This window comes from Chelonia mydas, chromosome 3, assembly GCF_015237465.2.
Source record: "Chelonia mydas isolate rCheMyd1 chromosome 3, rCheMyd1.pri.v2, whole genome shotgun sequence".
Taxonomy (NCBI): domain Eukaryota; kingdom Metazoa; phylum Chordata; order Testudines; family Cheloniidae; genus Chelonia; species Chelonia mydas.
The window spans coordinates 62,966,023-62,992,072 of record NC_057851.1 but is presented as its reverse complement, the minus strand read 5'-3'; the positions used below and the strand labels follow the sequence as shown (position 1 = coordinate 62,992,072).

General features: G+C 42.0%; 1 protein-coding gene across 5 annotated transcripts in view; it reads right to left on the bottom strand.

The window, feature by feature from the left end:
* LOC102935673 (cytochrome b5 reductase 4) overlaps nucleotides 1–26,050 on the bottom strand; it is a 73,898-nt gene that overhangs the window by 30,115 nt on the left and 17,733 nt on the right. For 4 of the 5 annotated variants that reach the window (XM_037894404.2, XM_037894406.2, XM_043542610.1 and 1 more), the window contains 5 exons: nucleotides 22,706–22,760; nucleotides 21,182–21,239; nucleotides 20,949–21,042; nucleotides 18,435–18,467; nucleotides 17,234–17,356 (listed from right to left, as the gene is read on the bottom strand). In XM_037894404.2, coding sequence (XP_037750332.1) covers nucleotides 17,234–17,356; nucleotides 18,435–18,467; nucleotides 20,949–21,042; nucleotides 21,182–21,239; nucleotides 22,706–22,760 — 363 coding nt within the window. The remainder of the gene's footprint in view (nucleotides 1–17,233; nucleotides 17,357–18,434; nucleotides 18,468–20,948; nucleotides 21,043–21,181; nucleotides 21,240–22,705; nucleotides 22,761–26,050) is intronic. The other variant, XM_037894405.2, reaches the window with a different exon arrangement.

Below are 26,050 nucleotides of genomic sequence, written 5' to 3'. Positions count from 1 at the left end.
ATTTTCAAAAACTGTCCTTTATCAGGATCTACTCAAGATTCAGCAATCAATTTTTGTGTAGTTACACAATTTTGTTTTAGCGATACAACAAAAAGTGAAACTTCCACAAATTGCAGTACGAGATCAATTTTGAATACTTCCTATTAAAAGCATATGAAGACAAACTAAAACATACATAAAAATTCAAGTTGTACAAAAACTCACAAGTGACATTTCCACACTAACTTTATATATAAAGAAAAACACGAATTTACGCCCCATTACAACGTTAACTATGGAGATTCAGTCAGCGCCTCCATATTTTCCTGGAGACACAATAAATCACTATGTTCACTGAAAGACATCAATATATGCCAAGAATTTTATAGATTCTGCATACCTTCATAAGAAGCATCTGGAAAGCTCTGCATTAAGATAATAAATCCCAAAAATGCAATAGTTTATTTGAGTGTGACATTATAGAGGCCAAATTTATTTACTTCCTCTCAGTTAATTTTCATGGAATTTACTGCAAAACACTTCTAATGCACTCATTTACACGCGTTAGTTACCTGATTAGTTAACATTACCTCAAAGATATCTGGAACAAACAAATTTACATTTATCACATGGTTTTCAGCCAAGTTTTAAATACAGTACTGTGCCACAGAATTCCTAATTATCTGAAGGGAGCATGACCTGCTTGCTAAATCTTATCTGAAAGCTCACACTGCTGCTTCAATTTCAAAACCTGAAGAAATTTCCCCCCATGTATTCAAATAGCTAAATAGCTCTTTTTGCCACAGAATCTTAGTTCCTCACAAACATTTATGATATTATTCTCACAACAGACCTGTGAGGTAAAGCAGTATTACTTCAGTGTTGAAACTGGGAACTCAGGAACAGACTAAGGGTATGTCTACACTGCAATTTGACACCCACAGCTGGCCTGTGCCAGCTGAGTCAATCTCATGAGGCTGGGACAAAGGGGCAGTTTAACTACAGAGTAGATGTTTGGTCTCAAACTGGAGACTGGGTTCGAGGATCCTATGAAGTGGGAGGGTCCCAGAGCTCAGGGTGCAGACTGAGTCCAAATGTCTACACCACAATTAAACAGCCCCTTAGCCTGAGCCTTGTGAGCCCAAGTAAGCTGGCACAAGCCAGCCACAGGTGTCTAATTGCAGCATAGACATACCCTCAGTGGCTCATGCCTCAGGTCACACAAAGCCTGTGGCAAAACCAGGAACTGATCATGGATCTTGGTCCAAATCCAGCATTTAATCCCAAGATTATTATTCATTTTACAGTAGCACCTAAAGACCTCAACTGAGCTCTGGACCATATTGAGACACTTTCTACTCTAAATTCTTACCATCTAAAACAAGACAGAAAACGGATGGCACAGAAGACTACACAGCTGGTCAGTGATAGAGCCAGGAAAAGAACCTAGGTCACATGAGTCCCAATCCAGCACCCTATGCACTACTAGACTACACTGTTGTTGGACCTTCCTCTCTCACCAAGTCTGTGTTAATAAATTTTAAAGGCCAAAAGGCCTCATCATCTAGTCTGACCTCTTGCACTACACAGATCATTATACTTCACCCAGCTATCTACCACTGTAATTTGTGCTTGGCTAAAAAAAAAAAAAATCCAGAAAGGTGCCCGAGTCTTGATTTGAAAACCTCTAAAACAGAGGTAGGCAAACTACGGCCCGGGGGCCACATCCGGTTCTCCAGACGTTTTAATCCAGCCCTCCAGCTGTCTCCAGGAAGCAGGGTTTGGGGCTTGCCCTGTTCCAGCACTCCAGCCGGAGAGCAGAGTCGGAGTCTTGCCCCACTCTGCACAGCTCCTGGAAGCAGTGGCACGTCCCCACTCCGGCTCCTACATGTAGGGGCAGCCAGGGGGCTCCACACGCTGCCCCCACCCCAATCGCCACCCACCACAGCTCCCATTGACTGGGAACCGCAGCCAATGGGATCTGCAGGGGTGGTGCCTGCACACAGAGCAGTGCGCAGAACTGCCTGGCCGCGCCTCCACATAGGAGCCAGAGGAGGCCCATGCCACTGTTTCTGGGAGCTGCTTCAGGTAAACGCTGCCCGGAGCTTGCCCCCCTGACCTCCTCCCATGCCCCCAACCCCCTGCCCCAGCCCTGATTCCCCTCCCGCCCTCCGAACCCCTCGGTCCCAGCCCAGAGAACCCTCCTGCACCCCCCATTCCTCAACTCCAGCCCCACCCCAGAACCCGCATCCCCAGCTGGAGCTCTCACACCCTCCTGCACCCCAACCACCAATTTCGTGAGCATTCATGGCCCGCCATACAATTTCCATACCCAGATGTGGCCCTCGGGCCAAAAAGTTTGTCCACCCCTACTCTAAAAGATGGAGAATCCCCCACTTCCCTTGCCAGTTTGTTCCACTGGTTATTCATTCTGTTAAAAATGGGTGCCTAATTTCTAATTTGAAAGTGTCTGGCTTCAGCTTCCAGCCATTGGTTCTTGTGATGCCCTTTTCCACTATATTAAAGAGCCCTCTTACTACCCGGTATTTTCTCCCCATGAAGGTACTTGGACACTAATCAGTTCACCCCTCAATCTTCCTTTTGTTAAACTAAAGATTGAGCTCTAAAAAAGTCTCTCACTATAAGGCATTTTCTCTAGTCCTGGAATCATTTTTATGGCCCTTTTCTGCGCCACCTGCAATTTTTCAAAAATCCTTCTTAAAACGTGGGCACCAGAACTGTAAGCAATATTCCAGTATCGGTCTCACCAATGCTGTTGCATTGATGATCATCTCCACTCCATTCTTTACACCAGTATTGACTACTTTTCACTGCTCTCCCTTTGGGAAGCGCACCTTGCCAACCCTCAATCCTTTATGGATTCACTCCTGTATCAGTTTTCAGATAAGCAGCCGTGTTAGTCTGTATCTGCAAAAAGAATAGGAATACTTGTGGCACCTTAGAGACTAAACAAATTTATCAGAGCATAAGCTTTCGGGAGCTACAGCTCACTTCATCGGATGCATAGAATGGAATACATAGTAAGGGGTGTGTGTGTGTGTGTGTGTGTGTGTGTGTATACACACACACACACAGAAGTTGGAAGTTACCATACAAACTGTGAGAGGCTAATTAGTTAAGATGAGCTATTATCAGCAGGAGAGGAAAACAAAAACACTTGTAGTGACAAACAAGATGGCCCATTCAGACAGTTGACAACAAGAAGGTGTGAGGATACTTAAAGAAATAGATTCAATATGTGTAATGATCCAGCCACTCCCAGTCTCTATACAAACCCAGGTTAATGGTATCTAGTTTGCATATTAATTCAAGCTCAGCAGTTTGTCCTTGGAGTCTGTTTTTGAAGCTTTTCTGTTGCAAAATTGCCACCCTTAAATCTTTTACTGAGTGGCCACAGAGGTTGAAGTGTTCTCCTACCGGTTTTTGAATGTTATGATTCCTTGAATATTATGTTGTGCCCATTTATTCTTTTGTGTAGAGACTGTCCAATCTGGCCAATGTACATGGCAGAGGGGCACTGCTGGCACATGATGGTATATATCACATTTGTAGATGTGCAGGTGAACGAGCCCCTGATGGCGTGGCTAATGTGATTAGGTCCTATGATGGGTTTCAGAGTAACAGCCGTGTTAGTCTGTATTCGCAAAAAGGAGTACTTGTGGCACCTTAGAGACTAACCAATTTATTTGAGCATAAGCTTTCATGAGCTACAGCTCACTTCATCGGATGCATACTGTGGAAACTGCAGAAGACATTATATACACAGAGACCATGAAACAATACCTCCTCCCACCCCACTCTCCTGCTGGTAATAGCTTATCTAAAGTGATCACTCTCCTTACAATGTGTATGATTCCAGCACAAATCCAAGTTCTCTCACCCTCCCCCTCTCACAGTTTGTATGGTAACTTCCAGTGTGTGTGTGTGTGTGCGTGTGCGTGTGCGTGTCCCTAGATGAATTTACACTCACCAGTTTTGAAATGGTGATCATCCATAATGACAGGTTTCATAGTAGCCGTGTTAAGTCTGTATTCGCAAAAAGAAAAGGAGTACTAGTGGCACCTTAGAGACTAACCAATTTATTTGAGCATAAGCTTTCGTGAGCTACAGTTCACTTCATCATCAGCCATAATGTTTTACACTTTTAAAAAAACTGAATTAAATGCTTTTTGCAGCATTTTCCACAAAAGTTGCATCACTGTGCTCGTGTATGGGAACCAGGAAAAGAAGCCAGAAAATCTAATTTCATTGTCCAAACTAAATGAAGTACAAATAGTAAACAAAAAGCATTAAAGTTTAAAAGTTAATTAAATGGTTTAATATGGATTAATTTAAGTAATAAGTAACAAAAATATTTTACTAAGTATGATTTTTGCCTAATAGTATTTCTTTAAAGAGTCTCTTATATAAAGTTGGTGTCAGTAGCATAATGTTAAAGTGCTTGCCTGTCACCTCTGGGGCCTGAGTTCGATTCCCGCCTGGCACAGCAGTATGAATAGGTTGTGATGATCTCAACCTATCTCCTGATGGGTAGATTTCCATACTATGCACTTTCCAGAAAACCACCTACAAGAAAATCACGTCTCAATGACTGGAAGAATAGAACAGTTGCTATGTTCTACCACTGTACTAAGTGTATTTCAATGGGTACATGCTGCCTTTATTCTACAAATATATGTTCTAACAGAATGCCAGTACCATGGCCCTCAGTTTTTTGTTTACACTTTACTGGAAAGGTATGCCTAACTACAGTTAAGATTAAAATCAATTAATTATTCAATTGATTCTCTTTAAAGTATCAGATGATTGCTGAAACATACCTTTCATACAACATTTGACTTCAAATATCACCTACATTGCAACATAGAACAAAAACTAACAAAAGAGAGGGCATTGTCAACACCTATAAATAACTATTCCTCAAGAGAATCTCTAGCACTTGGTCTTTAAAAAAAAAAAAATGAGGAATAAGCCTGGTGGAATAAACGTCTTAAAATCTCACAGGATTTCTCTTGAAGCATTTCTCTGTATCAATTAGTCCTGAGGTATAACTGTGTGTTTTCTTGGAAATATTGAAATAAATTTTTTTGTAAATTGGTTCCGTTTACAAGTTTACCTGTCATAATTCCTAGATTACTATAACTATTTAACTTGACTCTGTTTACCAACACACAAAGAAAAAATTCTGCATCAAATTTGAAGAGTTTGTCACAGACTTGTTTAGATTTCTGTTATGTTGGATCGTATTAAAGAAGTTCTGTATTAAAATCACAAATGAGTTTGATTCCCCATAGTTTAAATTCCAGAGTATTACTAATTAAGAGGTCCCCTGGTTTTTGGCCTCTTGTTTTTACTGTTTCTCTCCCTCTGTGTGAAACTTGCAAGCTGCTAATTGTGTTAGTATATCCTAAGTCAGAGTCTGTTCTCAAAGTATTGCTTTGAAACAACAACTACACATACACACAGAGACTCAAAGCAATACTCTGTTACAGAAACAGCACACAGACTCCCCGCCCTTTTGTTGTATTTATCTCACTTTGTTAACAATTGTGATTAAAATAGAGAGAGAGGATGTATGTGGATTGATGCTTGGTGTGGATAATAAATGAACGATCAGGGAGGTGCTAGCCTAAGAATCCAGCGTCCATCGGCCAAAGAAGGCGTCAAGTGGAAACAACCAGAGATCCCCCAGAGGGCAGACTGGAATCCACCCAACAGCGTCAAGGATGGGAGAACCAAAGAACAAGATAACATCTGGCAGCACGGAGCCGTCAGGAATGTGCCATCTGCTGATTCAGCAACAGCATGATGAAGCAATTCCCATAGACTGGCATAGGAGTAAATGCCTATAAAAATGGACTCTAGAAAGCGAGAACCTTGGGGTCTGATTCTGCAAACCAACTTCCAGGAGCATCAGATGAGCATCTGACAAGGCCCTGCTCCCTCCTCCTGTCCAGGCCACCTAGCTAGTGGCTTGGCATGAGCAACTTTAAGGAGGGTAACTATGATAACCTTGCAGAACCTGTGTATGTGTATGAATGAATGTGTGAATAAATATGAAACTGAATGGAATGTTATAGCTATAACTAACTGCTTACTATGATTCTTTCTGTATTCACAATAAATGTGACATTTTGCCTTATTCCCTTTAATAAGGTCCTGCTGGTTTTTAATTTATTGGTATAACATTTCCATGTGTGTCTGGATTTTCACACGTCTATTTGTCTAGATTTACATACAGAAGGCCATAACTGCACCAAAATAAATTACCCTACTATTTCAATCAGAAAGTCAGCTAAAATCTACAGCAAACAAGTCAATTCCTTAAATTAAGGAAGAACTATTTTTCCATTGCTTCATTCTCAAGCTATCTAGTCAGTGATGGGTGAGCCACAGGGAAACCTATTCATTCTTCCACTTAAATAAAAATGTATTTGCAAAACGATAGTTAAGGCTGGAGGTGATGTTTGGTAAACAAAGATGTGCGCTTGGGATCAGAGATCATCTGCAGTGCCCATCTGACCACACATGCGCACCTCCCCCTCTAGCGCCGTGAACAGGACTATATAAGCATCCAACCGCCCCCCATTTCTCTCTCTGTTGCAGAGCTTATGTTTCAGTTCCAAAGCAGAAGGGAGGTGGGTAGTGGAGCACCCAGAGAGGGACAAATCTCGAAGAACCTCAATTACTGCACCGGGTAAGTAACCTTATCATATTCTTCGAATGATGTCCCAATGGGTGCTCCCCTGTAGGTGACTAGACAGCAGTGCCCCTCACTGGAAGGCTGGGGCTTTGGAGCAGCATTTACTGCAGATGATAGGACAGTATGTCTTAGGACAATATCTGCTGCATTGTTGTGAGTAATTGTGTAGTGATGGGCAAAGGTGTCTGCTGATGCTTTTGTGGCCATTTTGCAAATGTCAGCAGCAGGGATGTTACTGAGACAAGCAATGAAAGTGGAGAGTGAGCAGGTGGAATGTGCTCTAATTCCAGTAGGAGGTTGTCAACTGTGTAATTGGCAGGACAGATGTATACACTGTGAGATCCACTTGGAAAGGCATTGCTTTAGAGATGGCTGCGCCCTTGGATCTTTTGGCCGTTGAAGGAATAAACGTGGCAATTTTTGGAAAGGTTTAGTTCTGTCCAGGTAGAAAGCTAACACACGTCTGACGTGCAGTGCTGCCTCCTGTTGGTTGCCATGAGGCTTCAGAAAGAAGCAAGGAAAGGTGGATAGGCTGACTGATATGGAAAGAGGATGGTACCTTGAGTAAAAATTTAGTATGTGGATATAGCATAACTTTGTCTTTCTGAAAAAGTGTGTACAGAGGATATGCTGTAAGGGCACCAATTTGGCCAACCTGTCGGGCAGACATGATAGCAACAAGAAATGCCATTTTCATCTATAAGTGAACGTAGGAGCATGTTGCCATTGGTTTGAATGGAGGTCTAGTAAGAGAGCGTAGGATGAGGCCAGGGTCCCAGGTCAGGGTTGGATCCTGTATGTGAGAGTAAATATTTTGGAGGTCCTTCAGGAAATGTTTCTTGAGTGGGTGTTTGACGACGGAGTGGGCATCTATGTGGCAGTGGAAAGTTCTGATGGCTGCCAAATGCACACGAATGGAGCTGGTGGATAATCCTGATTGTTTAAGGTGTAAAATATAATCCAGGATAAGTGGTAGTGGAGAGCTTATTGCGTCGACCTGATGGGAGGCGCACCAGCATTGAAATCTAACCCACTGGTGGAGGTACAGTGCATCTAGTCATGTTGCAACTGCTATTCAAGAGTATCTGTCTATCTGCTTCCAAACAGGTTATTTCCAAATCCCAGAACCATGGAGAAGCCATGTTTCAGGTGGAGAAGTTATGGATTAGGGTGGAGGATGCAACCTGCATCCTGTGAAAGGACTCACAGAGTTGATGGAGAGAGCTCGGTTGGCATGCCATCATGCGAAGTATACCAGATGTGTCATGGCCATGTTGGAATTATAAGAATGATACAGGCTTGGTCCCCCTGTATCTTGTGGAGTACTCAAAACAGAAGGGTGAAGGGAGGGAAGGCATAGAGCAGTAGCGCATCCCATGAGAGGAGGCATGCGTTTCACAGATATCTATGTCCCAGTCCTGCTCTCGAGCAAAATCGAGAATTTTGCAGTGTGGCAAAAAGATCTATAGTGGGGAATCCTCAGCAGTTGAAGATGAGATGACAGATTCATGTATCCAGTTCCCACTCGTGCTTGTGGGATAATCTCTTGCTCAATGAGTCCGCAGCAGTGTTCTGGTTTCCAGGGAGGTATGTGGCCGAGGTCATGTCGTGTTGGATACACCAGTTCCATAATTTCAGTGCCGCCAAGCATGAAGAGTAGGACCTTACTCTGCCTTGATGTAAAATGATGTAAAACAGGCAGGCAACATTGTCCATCACAACTCTGATGGTGCAATGTGTAATAAGTGGGAAGAAATGTCGGCAGGCATTCCGATCGCTCATAGCTCTAGGAGGTTGATGGGTAGGGTGTATTCGGTCAAGGACCATCTGCCCTGCACTGTATGAGTGTGAAGGTGCACTTCCCCAACTGATTAAGGAGGCATCAGTTATTAGAATCATGATCAGCCTGGGTTGAAGGAAAGGAACCCCCGACACAGATGTCCTTGGGCTGTGTCCACCAGGGTAGTGAGTCCTTGGCCCTCCTTGGCATGGATAGGAATTTGCGCAGGCTGTATCTGTGAGGTATGTATACTGTGCATAGCCATGCCTGAAGATATCACATGTGTAACCGTGTGTACTTTACCATGAACGTGGCCGCGGCCATATGGCTGAGTAGCTGGAGATATGTCCTGGCAGAGATTTGGGGGGCAGGCTCGTACCATATATACAATGGTCGAAAATCTGTGAGCTGGAAGAAAGGCTCTGGCTTCTACGGCATCCAACTGTGCCCTGATGAACTCTAGGGATTGTACCACCACTAAAGTAGATTTCTCCAAGTTCACACAAAGGCTGAGATTCGTGAAAAGGTCCATTGTCAAATGGATGGAATGAAGAGAGTCTGTTGCAAATGGAGACTTCAGGAGATGGTCGTCTAAGTGTGGAAAGATGAGGACATCCTGTGTGCGGAGGTAGGCAGCAACTACTGCAAGGATCTTGGAAAATACACAATGGGCCGTTGACAGTCCGAAAGGCAGTACTTTGTACTGATTATGGTCAGTGCTCATGCTGAACTGAAGAAAACATCTGTGGGCAGATGTATTGTGATATGGAAACATGCATCTTGGATGCATCAATGGCCGAGAACCAGTCTCCCTGTTCCAATGCTGGAATAATGGTAGACAGAGTAACCATCCTGAAGCGTTGCAGTTTGATTAACTTGTTTAGGTTTTGAAGGTCCAAGATTGGTCACCACTCACCCAATTTCTTCTGGATCAGAAAATAATGGGAGTAGAAACCCTCTGTATTGGGAAGGGACCAGTTCTATGACTCCCTGTTGCAGAAGATCTATTTCTTCTCATAGAATGGGGTAGTGAGATGGGTTCCTGAAAAGGGACAGGGAGGAATAGTGGCGGGGCAGGATAGATAGGAAAGGGGTGAAGTATCCTTCCCTGATGACCTCTAGAACCCACCAGTCTGAGGTATTTAGCCTCCATGATGGAAAGAAAGGAGCCAATCAGTCGCCAAACTGGTGAGATGTCAAGATGGTTGGTGTGACTGGAACAGGAGAAGGTATCTTGACCACACCTTCAAAACTGTTGTTTGGCTAGAGGTGCGTGATAAGTAGCTCCTTGAGGAGTTGCCTGTCTGCATTTGGTAGGGGGCTTTTGTCACCAGCATTGAATGTCATAGTGCCACTGGCCGTGATCGTGGGGGAAGTTGGTATTTCTGCAGGTGTCTCTTTGGAACTGATGTGTAAATGCTGAGAGAGCGGAGAGTAGCTCAGGAGTCTTTAAGGGAGTACAGTGAATCACTCATACACTCCATGAATAATTTGGGATCCTCAAAGGGTAGGTCCCTCCACACTAGTTTGTACCTCCTTAGGAAGGCCAGAGAGGTGCAGCCAGGACAGCCACCTCATGACTACTGCAGTCGCGATGGAATGGGCAGAAGTATCCACAGAGTCTAGAGAGACTTCTAAGGCTGTATGGGCCAAAAGGTGTCCCTCAGATATAAGCGCTTGGAATTGTTCTTTCTTGGCATCAGGAAGGTCTTGGCAGAGATCCTCTACCTTAGAGTAGTTGAGGTAGTTGTACTTGGACATAAGAGCCTCGTAATTAGAGATGAAGAATTAGAGAATGGCAGATGAATAAGCCTTGCATACAAATAAATCTAACAGTTTCCGGCCTCTGTCCGGATGGGTGGATTGAGGTTGATATTGGCATCCTTTTTCTTGCACCACATTAACTACTAAGGAATTTGTAGTGGGATGAGAGAAGAAATTCCATATCTTTTGCGGGAACATAATATTTTTTGTCTGCCCGTTTTCAGGTGGGAGGGATAGATGTTGGGGTCCTGCCAAAACACTTTAGCAGGGGCCTTGTTAATAGGTAGGGCTATTCTGGATGAGGAAGATGTGTGCAGGATATCAAGTAATTTATGTTGCTCATCTTTCACTTTCTCCAAAGGAATCGGGATGAAGTTTGAAGTCGTCAGCAGCAGTAGGTGAAATTATGATAAGGTTATCAGGGAAAGAGGAGAAATAGTGTTGGTGGAGCTTCCTCTTCCTGTTCTTCATCCTCATCTGTTACTGGGGGAGGCTCAGTCTCTGGTGGTCAAGAAACTGATGGAGAAGGCAAAGGTGTAGGTCTCCAGCTTTGCTCCATGAGAGTCTTCCCGAACTGTGCCCTATACATGGCCCAGGGGTCCCAGTATGGCCAATGTGGAGGGAGTGGAATGTGGGACTGCATCCACGGTGGTCCGTACCTGGGTTCTGGTCCAGGTATGGACTGTGAATAGTGAGGACATGCAGAGGAAGTTGCTTGAGCCTGTCTTGAGTAAGAGGGCATGATGGAGCACTCCTCTTCTCCTCCTCCTCATCACTGGGAAAGGGAGGTGCCATCTTCAAAGAAGAAAGGGAAGAATGTCAAGTGTCCGGAGAGGAGGGTGGAAATGGGGAGAAGTTGTGTCTGAGCAATGGTGACTCAGGCATGTCAGATACAAGTAGGCCTTTGGGTATCTGAATTCCTGGGGAGGAGGAAGGTGCATGACTCAGTGCCCAGGGAGAAAGACATTCTTCTGAGCAGTCAACAGGTGGAGCTGAAGTCTTGCTCAGTGCAAAGGACTTTCTTGATGCGGAGGATTTGCTCAATGCCAATGGCTTTGTGGGTGCTGAGGTCCTGGTTAGTGCCGAAAGAGACGTCGGTGCCGGCAGTTTTGTCATTGCCATAGCTCCCAAATTGGCTCTCTTGGTCTCCAGAGCCACGAGACGGTGCCAAGGGCTGTAAGTCTGCCCAATTAGGCTCTTTAGACCATTGTTTCATTCCAGTACCGGAGATATTCGGACAGGCCCTGGAGCTATGTCCCCTGTCTATGGATGAGGTCAAAAGGCTTCCTGGTCGGGAAGGGCAGGAAATGAGGAAACAAAAACCTAAACTATGAAGTAACAATTAAGGCAAAGCGAAAACAAAACACACTTTTTTTTTTTTTTTTTTAAGAGAGAGGAAAGAAGAAAGTACTAAACTACATGAAAACTAACAGGTAGGCACTATCAAAGGAGGCAAAGGGAGAAGCAGGCTGTACTGTGGATTCTGTCCCAGACCAAAGGCGGTAGAGAAGCAACTGGGCGGTGGTCAGACTGCACAGTGCTGTATATACGTCCCGCTCACAGCAAGAAGGGATAGGTGCACATGTGTGTTCCAATGCGCACTACTGATGAAGATCTCCAATCCCAGGTGCAGGGTGTGCTGCTGCACCTACAATGGAGTACCCATAAGGACATCACTCAAAAAAGAACCATCGATAACTACTTTCTGAGTACGGTTTTCCAACCAATTGTGCACCTACCTTATAGTTAAGTTCATCTAGGATACATATTTCCCTAGTTTGTTTATGAGAAGGTCATGTGAGCTAGTATAAAAAGCCCTACACTAAAATATATCACATTTTCTACTTCCCCCTACCCACAAGGCTTGTTACCTAACAAAGAAGGATATTATACTGGTTTGACATTTTTTCTTGACAAATCGGTTGCTAAACAAACCGATTGCTTGATTACTTGCTCCATTATCTTTCCACATGCTGAAGTTAAGCTGACTGGCCTATAATACCCTGGATTGTCCTTGTTCCCCTTTTTATAGATAGATATTTAAAATGAATATACATACAAGTAAATAGCTACTAGAAAAAAAACACAGACAAGTGCAAACAAGAGTCTCAAGTCCCATTACAGTTAAATCAATAAAATAAATATTATATATATAGACCCTGAAAGCATAGCAGAAGCTTGCTTAAAAATTCAAACAAGTAAATGCTACAGAAACAAACCAAAAGCAAGACAATTCTTACATATTATATGGAAATGTAAGTCAGAATTTATATGGCACTAGAAAAATTCTCCCATTAAACCCAAAGCATTTTTTATGAAAGAAAATGTCTCCTCACTACATGATGTAATCAACAGGAAACACAAAAACAGCAAGACAATAGTTGGGAAAAAATGAGACAGCATAAACGGAAACCTCACTACCAATGTTTAGAGACTATTACCTAACCGAGTAACCTTGCATCCAAAAACAGGATCTCTCATTCAAGTTATATGATAGTATGGAAACATTTGAAGCAATATGGTCGCTTGCACTGGAACACACCAGTAACGCCATCAAAATGCATTCTGCCAATCTTAAACAAAATCCAATATGAAATATAATATCTCAAGACAGCATGACTGTTTCCCAATCTGTCCATAGATTTTTTATCCCTACAGTTATATCTGAAAAGAAACATTGTTTTAAATATGAATTAAGTAATTTTTCAAAAAGAGAAGAGTGTAAGCAGAGATTTGGTGGAGAGGGATGGCTGAAGGGAGCCAGTTGAGGATCCCTGAACCTTTCCTTCTTGGCTCCACTGCAAGTTAAAGATGCACAAGGGCCATGCCCACTCCCCTCCCAAACATTTCCCCTACTTATATGTGGGAAGAGGGCAGGTGGTTGTATGGCTCAAAGTGGCCTCGCAGATCAGACAACCCACCTCAGTGCAGAACTTTAAGCATATGGGTATGTTTTTGCAGAATTAGGGGTTAAGTCTCTGGCTCCATATTTCTGATCAAAGAAGCCATCTCTTTACCTGAAGATTTCTATTAGTACACAAGGTTTCTTTTTCATAGCCCCATTAAATCAAAAGATGCATTATTTATATAACTGGCTACATCATATTCAGAGATTCTCCTTTACTACACTTCTGATCAAGGATTTCTGTAGCCTGTCCAATTAGGAATAACCTGCCTTGAATAAACTTCAACTTCATTTATCAGATCTTCCCATCAGAGAACTACTGAACCTCTTACACAAAGTTTGCTCATTACTGTCTATGTACTTGCTCACTAATTAATCTGAAAGTCTAGATTATTCAGATTTGTGTACAAACAACAATTCTCTAGGAAATTTGTTTCTCTCTCAGAAAGATGGTTTTGCATACCCACAGATAATTTTACACTCAAAGACAGGGAGATTACCCTTCATAAGAGCGAACAGAATTCCTTATACTGTAAGGAAGTACCACTTTCCCACATTGTTATTTTAACATCATACTTTGCTCGTTTAGAGGTAGTAGCAAAAGCAGGGCATTTCAGACTAAGGGACACTACTTACTACCACCATGTAGATAGATTGAAAGGGCTATTTAGGACTAAGTCAAGGGAAGAAAAAGGGGCTCAAATTTTAGGGTTATGAGAGTCAGGGGGTTGGATCTTGAAGGTTTTGTCTGCAAACTATATCAGAGGTGTTTAGAAGCGTTCATTCTGAGACTCCTAAAATTGTTTTCAAGATTCTCTTTCCTTTCTTCCAACCCTAGAAATGGGGGAATCCCATAGACACAGCACGCTTCTTTCAAATCAATGCAATTTAAAGCCACAAAATAACCAGAAAACTCCTCACAGAAAAAAAAAAACAACAACAATTTTAAAGTGCAGACGGCTCTGATTAACTAAACTACCTGGCATGCATCCGATGAAGTGGGCTGTAGCTCACAAAAGCTTAAGCTCAAATAAATGTGTCAGTCTCTAAGGTGCCACAAGTACTCCTTTTCTTTAAACCACCTGGAACACTTGTGTCAGGGCTAATTCCACACTCTGGCACTTCGAGTGCAGAAGCTGGGGGCCAGCAAGGATTCTAAAAATTAATACTGGCCACTCTAGGCTTGTATTTAACTCCCAAGGTTACAGCTTCTCTTTGGCTTTGGAAGGGTAGATGCTGCCACCACCCAAGCGCAGAACCCCTTTGAGAACCCAGGAAGGCTTGGGAATTCCTTTCTGTGGGGTACCCTCAAGTCCTTTCACCCCATCTTCAGCTAAGAGATAAGAAAGAGGGGGAAAAAGAGAAAAGAAATCAGCTTTCCCATTGGCTCTTTTGGCCAGGTGCCCACTCACTTCCTTTTACCTATGCATAGCAGTGAGACTTTTTAACCCTTTCCAGGCAGAGCCATTAGAGAACAGCTACCAAGAAGGATTTTTTAGCTACTGGATGGCTGCGTGTCCATAAAAGGGAGCTATGCATTCCCCTCCCCTCCCCATTTATCGCAACTTGCGCCTTGTGTGACTTCACATATATCATGCTGGAGTCAAAAACACTTGTGTCTCAGTACATCTGTGGAATATGTCTTCAAAAATTGTTGTAAATGTTGTGATTCAGACTGGGACCTCTGCAACCAGCCTATAGTTATCCCTTCCCCTGGTTTCATTCATCTGTAAAATGACCGTGGCCTGTGAGGATATTTCTTCATTTTTTAAACATTCCATTTTATTTTAATAATGTATAGTTCAGAAATATTAAAAAGGAAGGTTAACAACTCAGGTTATATTCCAGGTAGCGGATAGCTCCGATTAACCAAGTTATCTCCACTTGAAAAATTGAGACAAGTTTTCTTGCTATGAGCACCATCTCTTATATTTATAAAATCTGATCTCAGGGAGGAACAGTCAATAGATTCTGAAGCTGAACTCACTACCATCAGGAAAATGAGCTTTCACATAAGAAACATAAGCTCAGAAATACTGAATACCTCAAAAGTAGCTTTCCACTGGCTTTGTCAGACCGCATTAATATTCCAGGACACCAGGGCTCTTAATTTTGGGATAGGAAGGATCAAACAGTAAAGCACCACATGACGAGGCAAAGAGGCTTCAAAGAGATTAATCTACCTTTGTTTAATTCATAACCCACCATTTTTCTGCCAAATAAACAAGATGATCTCAAAACAAGTAACTTTTGAACAAAGGCATGCAGAGGGGTCAATATGGGCCAATCAGCACACCACAAAACAGTTTAAGCATTGGCAAGACGGATTTCAAGAAAAAAGGGCAATTTGAGCCCCACCCTCAAAACACCCAGTTCCCTGGGCACAGCGTCTATCTGCATGATCTCACTATCCCAAAAGAGATGTATCTGCAGTCATCACAGTTTGGAGTTGAAGGCATTTAGAAATCCATTCCTTAGCTGACAGTTACCATCAGATTACCACTACAACCAAGAGGCCCAGAGATCATCCATCACCCAAATGCAGTGTTCCCTGCACTGCTTATTTTACTGGGATGTCAGTGTCCACTTAGGTATTCTCAAGTAGATATGAAACAGAGGTATTATGATGAGATCCAACACTGGCAGAATAGTCCAAGCTGCTACCTGCTGGCTCTCCCATGTGCTTTCTGCAGATAAGAAAGGTCTTCAATTCTTCCCTTGGAAAGGAAGCCTTTCAGTTGAGCTCCGTCTTACATATTCTACTCCTGGGAATTCTGCGGGAATTTCTGAGTCCCGCAGAAAATACCTGCTCTTCCCTGAAGAAAATGGCAGGGAAGCAAAGGAAAGCCATGTGGGGGGGAGGGGACAGACACACGACCAATTTTGGGGGAGGGATTCCCCCTCCGCCCCCCCCAACAGAGGCACAGGGCTACATGCCACTGCACGCCCCCCCCCCCCCGGCTTCATTTCTACAAGTGCGTAGCTGTCCAGCTGAAGGACGCTGCATCTCAGCTCTGCTGACTCTGCAACTGAACGTCACTTCCTGGGTCCTAGTGCCAGTCGTGCTCCCCTTGTGTGTGCTGGGAGCCTTCCTGTTTTCTGTGTAACAGTGAGTGTCCATGGTGGGGCAGGAAGAGGGGTGGAATAGGGCAGGGGAAGGGGAATGTGAAGTGAAGAGCGGGGATGGGGCAGGGGGATGAAATGGGGAAGAAAAGGAGAAAGGCGAATTGCGGTGGGAAGCGGGAGCCAGGTATGCGGCATTCCCTTGGCAGCAGCTGGGGCTCCCCTGTTAAGCAGGGCCATTGAACCATCACCCTGACAAGCCCTACCCCGCTAAACCTGGACCCCTCTGATGAGCCCCCCACACCCAGACCCCCTCCTGCTGAGACCCAACCACCTTCACTCACCTGGATCCCCTGCAAAGTCCCATTGCCCCTGCACATGGAACCCCACAACGAGCCCTTGTGCATCCAGATCTCCCACTGAGTCACCCGCACCCAGACTGCCCCACACAGAAACCTGTCACCCTACACCTGGATCCCCCCATGCTAAGCCCCTCAACACTTGGATCCTGTTGGGCTGAGCCAGCCCACCCACACCTGGTGCACCTGGCGCAGAGGGTAGGGCCCCAGGATGTTTCTGGAACTGTGTCATGGTCAGCTGCAGCCTCTCTGCGGAGTCCCTGTACCGGTGGAGGTGGGAGATTACCCTGACGCTCCCACCTTCAGGGTAATCTCCCACCTCAATGCAGCCAGTGACCTGTGCTTCCCACTGCCATGCTAGAGCCACATTTATTTACTAACAAAATGTGCAGATTTGGCAGCATTTTAAAATATTTTGCACATAATTTTTATTTTTTGGCACAGAATTTCCTTAGGAGTAATACTCTCAACCAGAAAATCTCTTTACATTAGGCTGAAGGCTTGACTATAAAAGGCAAAGGGAGACAACACATTTCTGTCCCCCATTCCTTGGGAATCCTGTTTTGGACCAGTTGGTAAAACATGTTTGGAAGGTACTTGCCTCAAATGTGGTTGAGAAGAGAAACGCACTGTCCTGTATAACAAATGAGACTGTTTACCTCTGTCTGTGCACTTGATAAATGAACTATGACTCTCGAGTGGCTGTCCCAGTTTACTCCAAGGAATATTATCTTTTTTCTTCAGGACAATCTCCACTTTTCCCACTTTTTCAGCAATGTGTACTTAAAAAAAAAAGAAAAAGAATTCTGGTGAAATTTTGAAGAAAGTTATTTTATTTAGTTTCATTGTCATTAAGTTCAGCAAGGGCTAGTATCTAATAATCTCAAAAAAAATACAAAATTACTCTGCTACACTAAAATGTCAAATCAAATGTACTTCCAGACTTCCTTGACATGTTTCAGTGTATTATTAAAAACAATAGCTTAGTATGCATGACTAATAAAGCATCTACTGTATATTTAGTAACTACATTTTGCTCTTCTGGTCAAAAAGTTAATGCTTATGATTTCAGAGTTACCAATTATTGATAAATAGTACCACTTTTTCTGTAGTGCATAAGTGACAAGCCCCTCTATTTTATGACTATTTTAATATGCAGATTAATTTCAAAAACTGATTAATCCAATCTAATGCAAAGTCCTTTATGCAAATATACTACAGAATGTGTTTCTAATCACTAAGAAATATATTTTAAAGATGCTTCAGGGGACCAGAATAATGCTGAAATTCTGTCTTAAATATTTCCAAGGCATCTAGATGTATTCACTTTAAAACCTGAGCATCCATTGTGATGACTCAAGAAAGCAGACAGTTCAGGAAGGCAGCTGGCCCTATATGACTCTTATATAGAACACTTTTTAAAAATCTATACACACTATGTTCACTCTCCAACTACTTTACTGAATATTGGTCTAATTTTACGGAGAGTCCCTTATTATAAACGATATATGTATGCAGAAAAAATATGGAGGCTCACTCCCAGCACACCAAGATTTTCCCTGACATAATTATATTTTCTTTTGAAATACTGTTCCTTAGAACTATATTCTTAATGTTAGCATGACATTAGTGCCATGCAAAATCCCTTGAAAATGATACAAAAATACTGGAAAAAATTAAGTTTTGTTTGACTGTTCAAAATAGCATGCTGTGTCAAAGCATTATTCATAGGCAAAGGTATTATTTATCTGTTGAATATGTGCTAGCCAGATGGAGAAGGGCAGAACAAAGTAGATGGAAACTTAAGTCTATGTTTTGAAATTAATGGGGTAGAGAACAGGAGGGAAGGAAACACCTTACCAGCAATGTCTTCTTGAACAGCATAACTCAGCTCTAAAATGAAGAAAATGCACATCTTCTTATTTAGATATAATTGGATATCAAATTGCCTTCTCCTTCTATAGTTATCAGCATCTGTGACACTGACAGACCAGCCAACCTGTGTATGACCCATAACAACTTAAGAGGCATTACAATTGTATCCAGTCAATTCACTTGTATGTGAATTTCAAAGAGATGTACTAGACTAGCTATCACTAACCTGTTAATTTATAGTAACAGAAATCCAGTGTAGATGGTAAGTGTATTTGTCTGTTTACCAATATCCTGTTAGAAGTGTAAATGTAGCCAAATTAGCTTCTACATACTCATTCCTTTTCATGTCTTAATTGCCTTACATTATGTATGTGAATAGTTCAGTTAACTTTAAGATCAAAGATGTGAGATACTGCAGGAACACATTATCTACATTGCCGTCAGTTTAACAAACTATGTTATAATGGAGGGCTGGCTAACTGCCTTATGAGAATGAGTGTAACTAGTTTACTTGTAAAAAGAAAAGGAGTACTTGTGGCACCTTAGAGACTTACAAAATTTATTTGAGCATGCATTCAATGAAGTGAGCTGTAGCTCACGAAAGCTTATGCTCAAATGAATTTGTTAGTCTCTAAGGTGCCACAAGTACTCCTTTTCTTTTTCCGGATACAGACTAACACGGCTGCTACTCTGAAACCTAGTTTACTTATGTATGCATAAGAAATAGAAGATTAGCTTCAAAGCAAAGGTCCACAGGCAAGCTGCATTGCCTATTCTTCCTCGGGGAGGGGGTGGGGGGAAGCCCTGCTGTGACGATTGCTGTGAGGAGGCTTGTCAGCCTGCTAGAGAGCTATAGAAGTGAAACCTCGGGCCTGATCCTTTCATCTCAGGCCTGCTTAAACTTTAACAGGAAAGGTCTAAGCCATAGCACCGAGATCTCCAGGGAGACTTGGATTACCCTGGAATTCTCATGGAAAAAAAGGTTTAACAGACTCTACACCTTAACTACCTATTAGACTATAACCCTTTGAATTGATTCCAGAGAGACACTTACAAATCAGCAGCCTTACAATCTCTGCTATGAAACTGACCTAAGGACTTTACACTCATTTGTATGCATATTGATCTTTTAAACCATTTATAACTCTCCTCTTTCTTTTTCCTTTTAATAAATCTTAGATTTAGTTAAGGATTGCCTGACAGCGTGATTTTTGGACAAGATCTGAGATTCACATTGACCAGAGGGGTAAGTGTCTGACTTTGGGATTGGTAGAACTTTAAGTATAGTGAATAGCATTTCCAGTGACCTCTCACTACATTAGACTTGGTTGTCTAGATGGGAGCCAAGGGCTGTTATGCCTAAAGGGGACTGTGTTTGGCTTCTTGCTAACTAGTGTAGTACAACAACTCTTTTGTTACTAATTTGATGAACCTAGAATAAACCATCAGTTCTGGGGCTTTTCTGCCTTATTGCTTGCAGTCTGCCCCAAGTATTGCCTTCTCAGTGTGGCCCATCCATGCACTCAATCACAGCATTATTCACTTACCATGAAGTGATTCAAAAAAACATTTTAAGTTTTTGTTATTACAGCTCATTCCATATAGCTTAGAACAATACAAAGAACTTTAGATGGCAAAAAGGTAAGCATTCACTGTAAATTAATATTTGTAAGGTGACAAATGTCACAATTTACTTAAACTCCAGAGTATCATGATATAAATTAACATCTTGTATGGGAAATGTAGCTAGGACATCCAGAACAAAATCAATAAAGCCAGGAACAACTTCAGGAGCTTAAATACAGTCTGGAAATCATCAAAATATAACACCAAAACCAAACTTAAGATTTATCAGAGCTACGTACTTTCAACACTACTTTATAGTGCAGAATGCTGGGGAATGAGAAAGTACGTGTCCATACAGCCTTCATTCCATACAACCTGCCTCAGAAAAATCCTCCATATCTTTTAGCTCAGAACAATCTCAAACCAAGATCTATTGACACAGTGCAGCCAAGAAGATCTGTGCACCATCATTTCCAGGAGGCTTTCGAAATGTATCGGTCATGTGTACCTTCTAAAAATAAAACCTACATCTATCTCTGAGTTGTGAAGAATATGTATTAAGGTTATAACAACCAACAAGAATGCACTTTTATGTAGAAATCCATGTTTAATCGAGTCTTCCTGACTAGTGATTTAAATCAATTTGATTTAAATCAAATCCACCCTGGTGGAAACTGAACTGAAAAACCTGGGGCAAAGCTGGGGAACCACTGAAAGACTTGCCAGAAACAGACAGGAGTGGAGGAACTTCGTCACTGCCCTAAATGCCAGAGGCGTAATAGGAACATGATGATGGGAAATGTAGAAGCATAAGATATAAAAATACACAAACGCACTAACTACTAGATGGGGGGGGTGACATGGGAGGAGTAAAATTAAACTCTCGATAGAATTCAATTTTAATGTTTTCCAAAGCAAAACTAAAGCACTTACCAATATGCAAGAGATAGGAATAATCCCTCAGAATGCTGTCTACTCTCAGTCTACCATCTTGATGGTCAACTATCACCATTTCTGAATTCATCCCCTTATATAGAAAAGGAAATTTCAATTTAATTTCAAATACTTTTTGAACATAAGAACAATGCTGAAGAACTCATAGAACATAGTTGGTCATATTCACAGTAAGATTTCATGGTTCTTTTATTTTGATAAAATGCATTTACCTTTTGTTTAGTATATATGACAACAGTGACCAAATGATCTGTTTGGAACCAATCATAGCTGTAAAATAATAAGGAAAAAAAAAGAATTATTCTTGTGGGCAAACAATACATTTAAATGGCAAGAATTTCCAAGCAGACCTTTCTATGAAATAATATACCAATACATATTTTTATATCCTGACGAGAACTCTAAAACTGATTATTTTAAGAAAGGATATTCAAACATTAAAAAAAGGGAACTCTAGTTATCCATCACTAGTTAGCATACAGTAGTTAATCATATTATTAGAAAGTACGATTAAGCAAGAATGCGTATAAACTTTGTACTAACTGTATGAATGTGTACACAATTGCACATGACTGGTTTAAAGAAACTGGTTATTGATGAAAGACATTTGAGTAAAGTGAGCAGTTCATTCTTTGGATGAACAGAAATCATTTAAGAGGACTCTTTTGGCCATGTAGAATAAATATTACTACTCTCACCCCTATTTTCATTTCCATGGATCCTGCCCCCTTTCTAGGATGGATGTCTCAGTATTCAATATACAATATGTCTAAGTATTAGATATACAGTATTTAAGTTCCAATAGGAATTTGAGTTTAATCTTACATTATTATATTTATCTTTTAGACTAACGGACAAGAAAGCACAACCCTGAAACTTACTGCAAATGAGAGTGTTTGCAAGTAGATTAGTTCTTTTTGTAGTTTGTCTGAGTTGTCTTCTCTTCCCTATTTACCTCAGTCCCCATACCAAATGATAGGATTCACAACTTATTGCACAAACCCTGAGGTAGACTAGGAAAAGGAGAAAAATGAAGTGGTTGTGGGAATGGAATCAACCCCAACTTGCAAACAGCCCCCTGCAGTCACTGTTCCTTGGGCTTTTAGCAATTAGATCAATGTCATCAGAGTCCCATTGGCCACTTCTTGTATATTCCATTGTATTCTGTTCCCATTCTACACTAGCGTATATGGAGCCAATCTTCCCTCGTGCCGCAGAACTGCATCAGTACTCCTGCACAGGGAACCTCCACAGCATCATACACTGGTGGGTATAGTTCAAAGTGTATTATCCTTACCCATTATCCTTTAAAAAATGTAATATCAGAAAATTCCATACTTTAACAAAATAAATACGGGATACTGTTCAAATGTAGAAAAATTCAAGTAAGTAATATTTATTGCACTGTAGAAAAAAACAAATGGGGAGGAATCCTGAATCAAGAACTAACTTTATATTTATATAGGAGGCAGCATAGGGCAGAGGCTAGTGCAAAGTCACTAAATATACATTGTATTCTCCCACATTTCTACGGACTCACTGTGGGACCTCGAGTAAAACATTTAAAGTTAACTGAGCATGAGTTTCCCTATCTGTAAGATGTGATAATGACACATACCCACCTACATAAAGCACTTTGAGCTTTATGGATTAGTCAGTACTCTGCATTTGCTAACAGTATACACTATTTAACAAAATGTGTAGAAAAAGTGTACTATAAAAATATAGACCAGTACCTTGGAGTTAAATCTTTGGAAGAAGTATCCAATACTTTATTTTTAGGAAGCATGCCTACAAAAAAACCCCATCAGAATTTATTAACACATTTGCATTGATATTCATGCATCCAAGAGCGTTAAAATCTATTCCTAGTAGGAATGAAATCCAGAAAGTTTTAAAATTAAATGCATGCAATAGCTATAGCTCCTCGATACCTGGTGTTTGCATTTCCATTGGTAATCAGACAGCCACAAGCTTTTTAACAATTGCCCCCCAAGAAATGAATTCCAAGCCCCCCAAAAATTTCCACTTCACATACACTTCTAACTTCCACTTCACATATACTTGATTTTCATGTAACTGGTACACCACAAAAAACTTTGATGTATGAGCTTCCCACGGAATTGGCATCTGTTCGTGCAACATGGTCTAGGAAACCAGTGGTATGTAATTGTAGCTATATGTATAAGCATATTCTTTAACTGTCTCTTATATTTTACTTTATTTAATTTTCAAAGCATTAGAATGCTAGCCCCAGATAACTTACCCAAACAAGACTTAGACATGTTTAGAGTTCCAAAAATAAAAATAAAATAAAATAAAATGTGACTTTCAGGTATGTAACTTAATGTCATACACTAATTCAGCCAAGCAGAAACTTTCAGGCATTTTAAATCTTGCTTTACACTAAGCATCTTGCTCAAGATCTTTGTAGTATTCAGCTAGCTGCTTTCATAAACAGCTTTCATTTTAGTGTTTTTCTACTTTTTAATCACAATGACCTTGACCAAAGTCTGAGAAACTAATAGTGAGAACAATCACTATCCAGTTTGCTTGGAGAGCAACAATACTGATCGCTGACAGAGAGAATAATATTCAGGCAACAATCTGAAATGAGAACATAGGTTAAAGTGATTTCAATTCTCCTTCCTAAACACTGATGCTAAAAAGAAGCTGAACTGCATCATTGTGGGCACGGCGAAAAATGAACAACCTGAAATGTTATGTGGTCCATGACACCAAGTGGAGGGCAGGATTTCTGGTGGAACACTCTAGGCAGAAGGGTTAAAATAGAGTTGGGAAGGAATGGTTATTGCTGTGGATGGCTGGTTATTATCAAAACAAGAGCAAGGATTTTATGTCAGGCAAGACCACTCTCCTGAGTAACCAATGTGATGTTTTCCTAAAATTAGCTTGATGTATAGCCAGTACTGTCTTACACACTTTCACGATAAGAACAAAGATTACCTTGAACAGAGCATGTTCTGATCTATCATGCATCCCTTCCAGATAGAAGTGCCCATTTTTTTTTATTTCAAAATCAGTTTCAGATGCATTAAAAACAAACCATGTTAACGAGAGATGGTTATGCAAAATGGACAAGGATTAGTAACTAGGGAGTGTATTCATTTTCCCATTTAAACCAATCGTCATCAAACAGGTTCTCTAGTTCAACCAGATATTTTGGGCTTGATGCAGAAGTTGCTGGGTGAAATTAAGTTGTGTGTGTCATGCAGAAGATCAAACTACTAGATCAGGGTAGGCAACCTATGGCATGCATGCCAAAGGCGGCACGCGAACTGATTTTCAGTGGCACTCACACTGCCCGGGTCCAGGCCACTGGTCTGGGGGGGCTCTGCATTTTAATTTAATTTTAAATCAAGCTTCTTAAACATTTTAAAAACCTTATTTACTTTACATACAACAATAGTTTAGTTATATATTAAAGACTTATAGAAAGAGACCTTCTGAAAACGTTAAAATGTATTACTGGCACGCAAAACCTTAAATTAGAGTGAATAAATGAAGACTTGGCACTCCACTTCTGAAAGGTTGCCGACCTCTGTACTAGATCGTAACTGTCTCTTCTGGCCTTACAAACCTATGACTAACCAAGGAGGGAACACCATGTGCGAAATAAATGCAAATCCTTATGCATTGCTCCTAAATTTGTATATACCATAGGTGATACAGCAGCTGCCAAAACAGAACACTCTTCCAAAAGAAGAGCCACCACCCAGTAAATCTGAGGCTTGCTTCCCAACTGACGCCCTCATGGAAACACTGATACCATATTATTAAAAACTCTGTATTTAACAAGCTATAAATTAGGCGCGGGGGGGGGGGGGGGGGGAGAGAATCAAACTCCAGTTAAAGTTAGAAGCATTTCCTACTTAGTTTAGAAATTATATCGTGGTGAGGATTATATATACACACACAAGATAACAATTCTGGTGTGATATTTGTGGGTTCTGTAACTCCATGCATATATAACAAAAATGAATTTGTCTGGATTACAAATGAAGCTACAGCAAGAACAGAACTTTGAAGATGACCTAAAAAAATAAATCATTACCATGTTAATCTTGACCTTTCTAATTATGTTTGTGGAATGCAGTTTTTATCCAAAAGAGTTAAATATCTTACAGTTGAGACTTATTTTAAAAATAGAATTTTCCTTGACAACTCTGCATTTCACATGCTCTAAATTATTCATCCACTTCTATCAAACCCCACTATGCCACATTTGCTAACACTGACTAGTACTCTACGCCACAAGTATTGTAATGTCATTGTCTTCAACGGGCCTATTCATGGCATAAGCTACTTTTCCACATGTATCCGGGTACTGCAATATATGTTGTGTATTAGTGAAGCTGAACCCCTGAATGCCTTAGTGAAGTCACTTGAGATGTCTGGTATGACTTTAACAAGCAACAATTCACAGCTGGCAGAAGGTAGTGCACAGGCAGAAGAGAATTTCGATCACTATAGTTCAGAGGTGGGCAAACTATGGCCCGCGGGACCGTCCTGCCCGGCCCCTGAGCTCCTGGCCGGGGAGGCTAGCCCCCGACCCCTCTCCTGCTGTTCCCTTTCCCCCGCAGCCTCAGTGAGCTGCGCTGCCGGTGCTGTCCTGTCGGGCAGGGCAGCGGCATGGCTGCGAGCTCCTGCCGCTCTGAGCGGCATGGTAAGGGGGCAGGGAAGTTGGATAAGCGGCAGGGGGTCCTGAGGGGCAGTCAGGGGACAGGAGGTTCTGCGGAGGGGACAGTCAGGGGACAGGGGAGTTGAATAGGGGGTGGGATCCTGGGGGGCGGTTAGGGGCGGGGGTGTGGATGCGGGGTGTGGATAGGGGTTGGGGCAGTCAGGGGACAGGGGGGGTTGGATAGGGGGTGGGAGTCCCAGGAGGCCTGACAGGGGGCGGGGGTGTAGATAGGTGTTGGAGCAGTCAGCGAACAGTGAGCGGGGGAGTTGGATGGGGGTGGGGTCCCAGGGGGCAGTTAGGAGCAGGGGTCCTGGGAGGGGGCGGTCAGGGGACAAGGAGCGGGGGGGGGTTGGATGGGTCAGGGGCTCTGAGGGGGGCA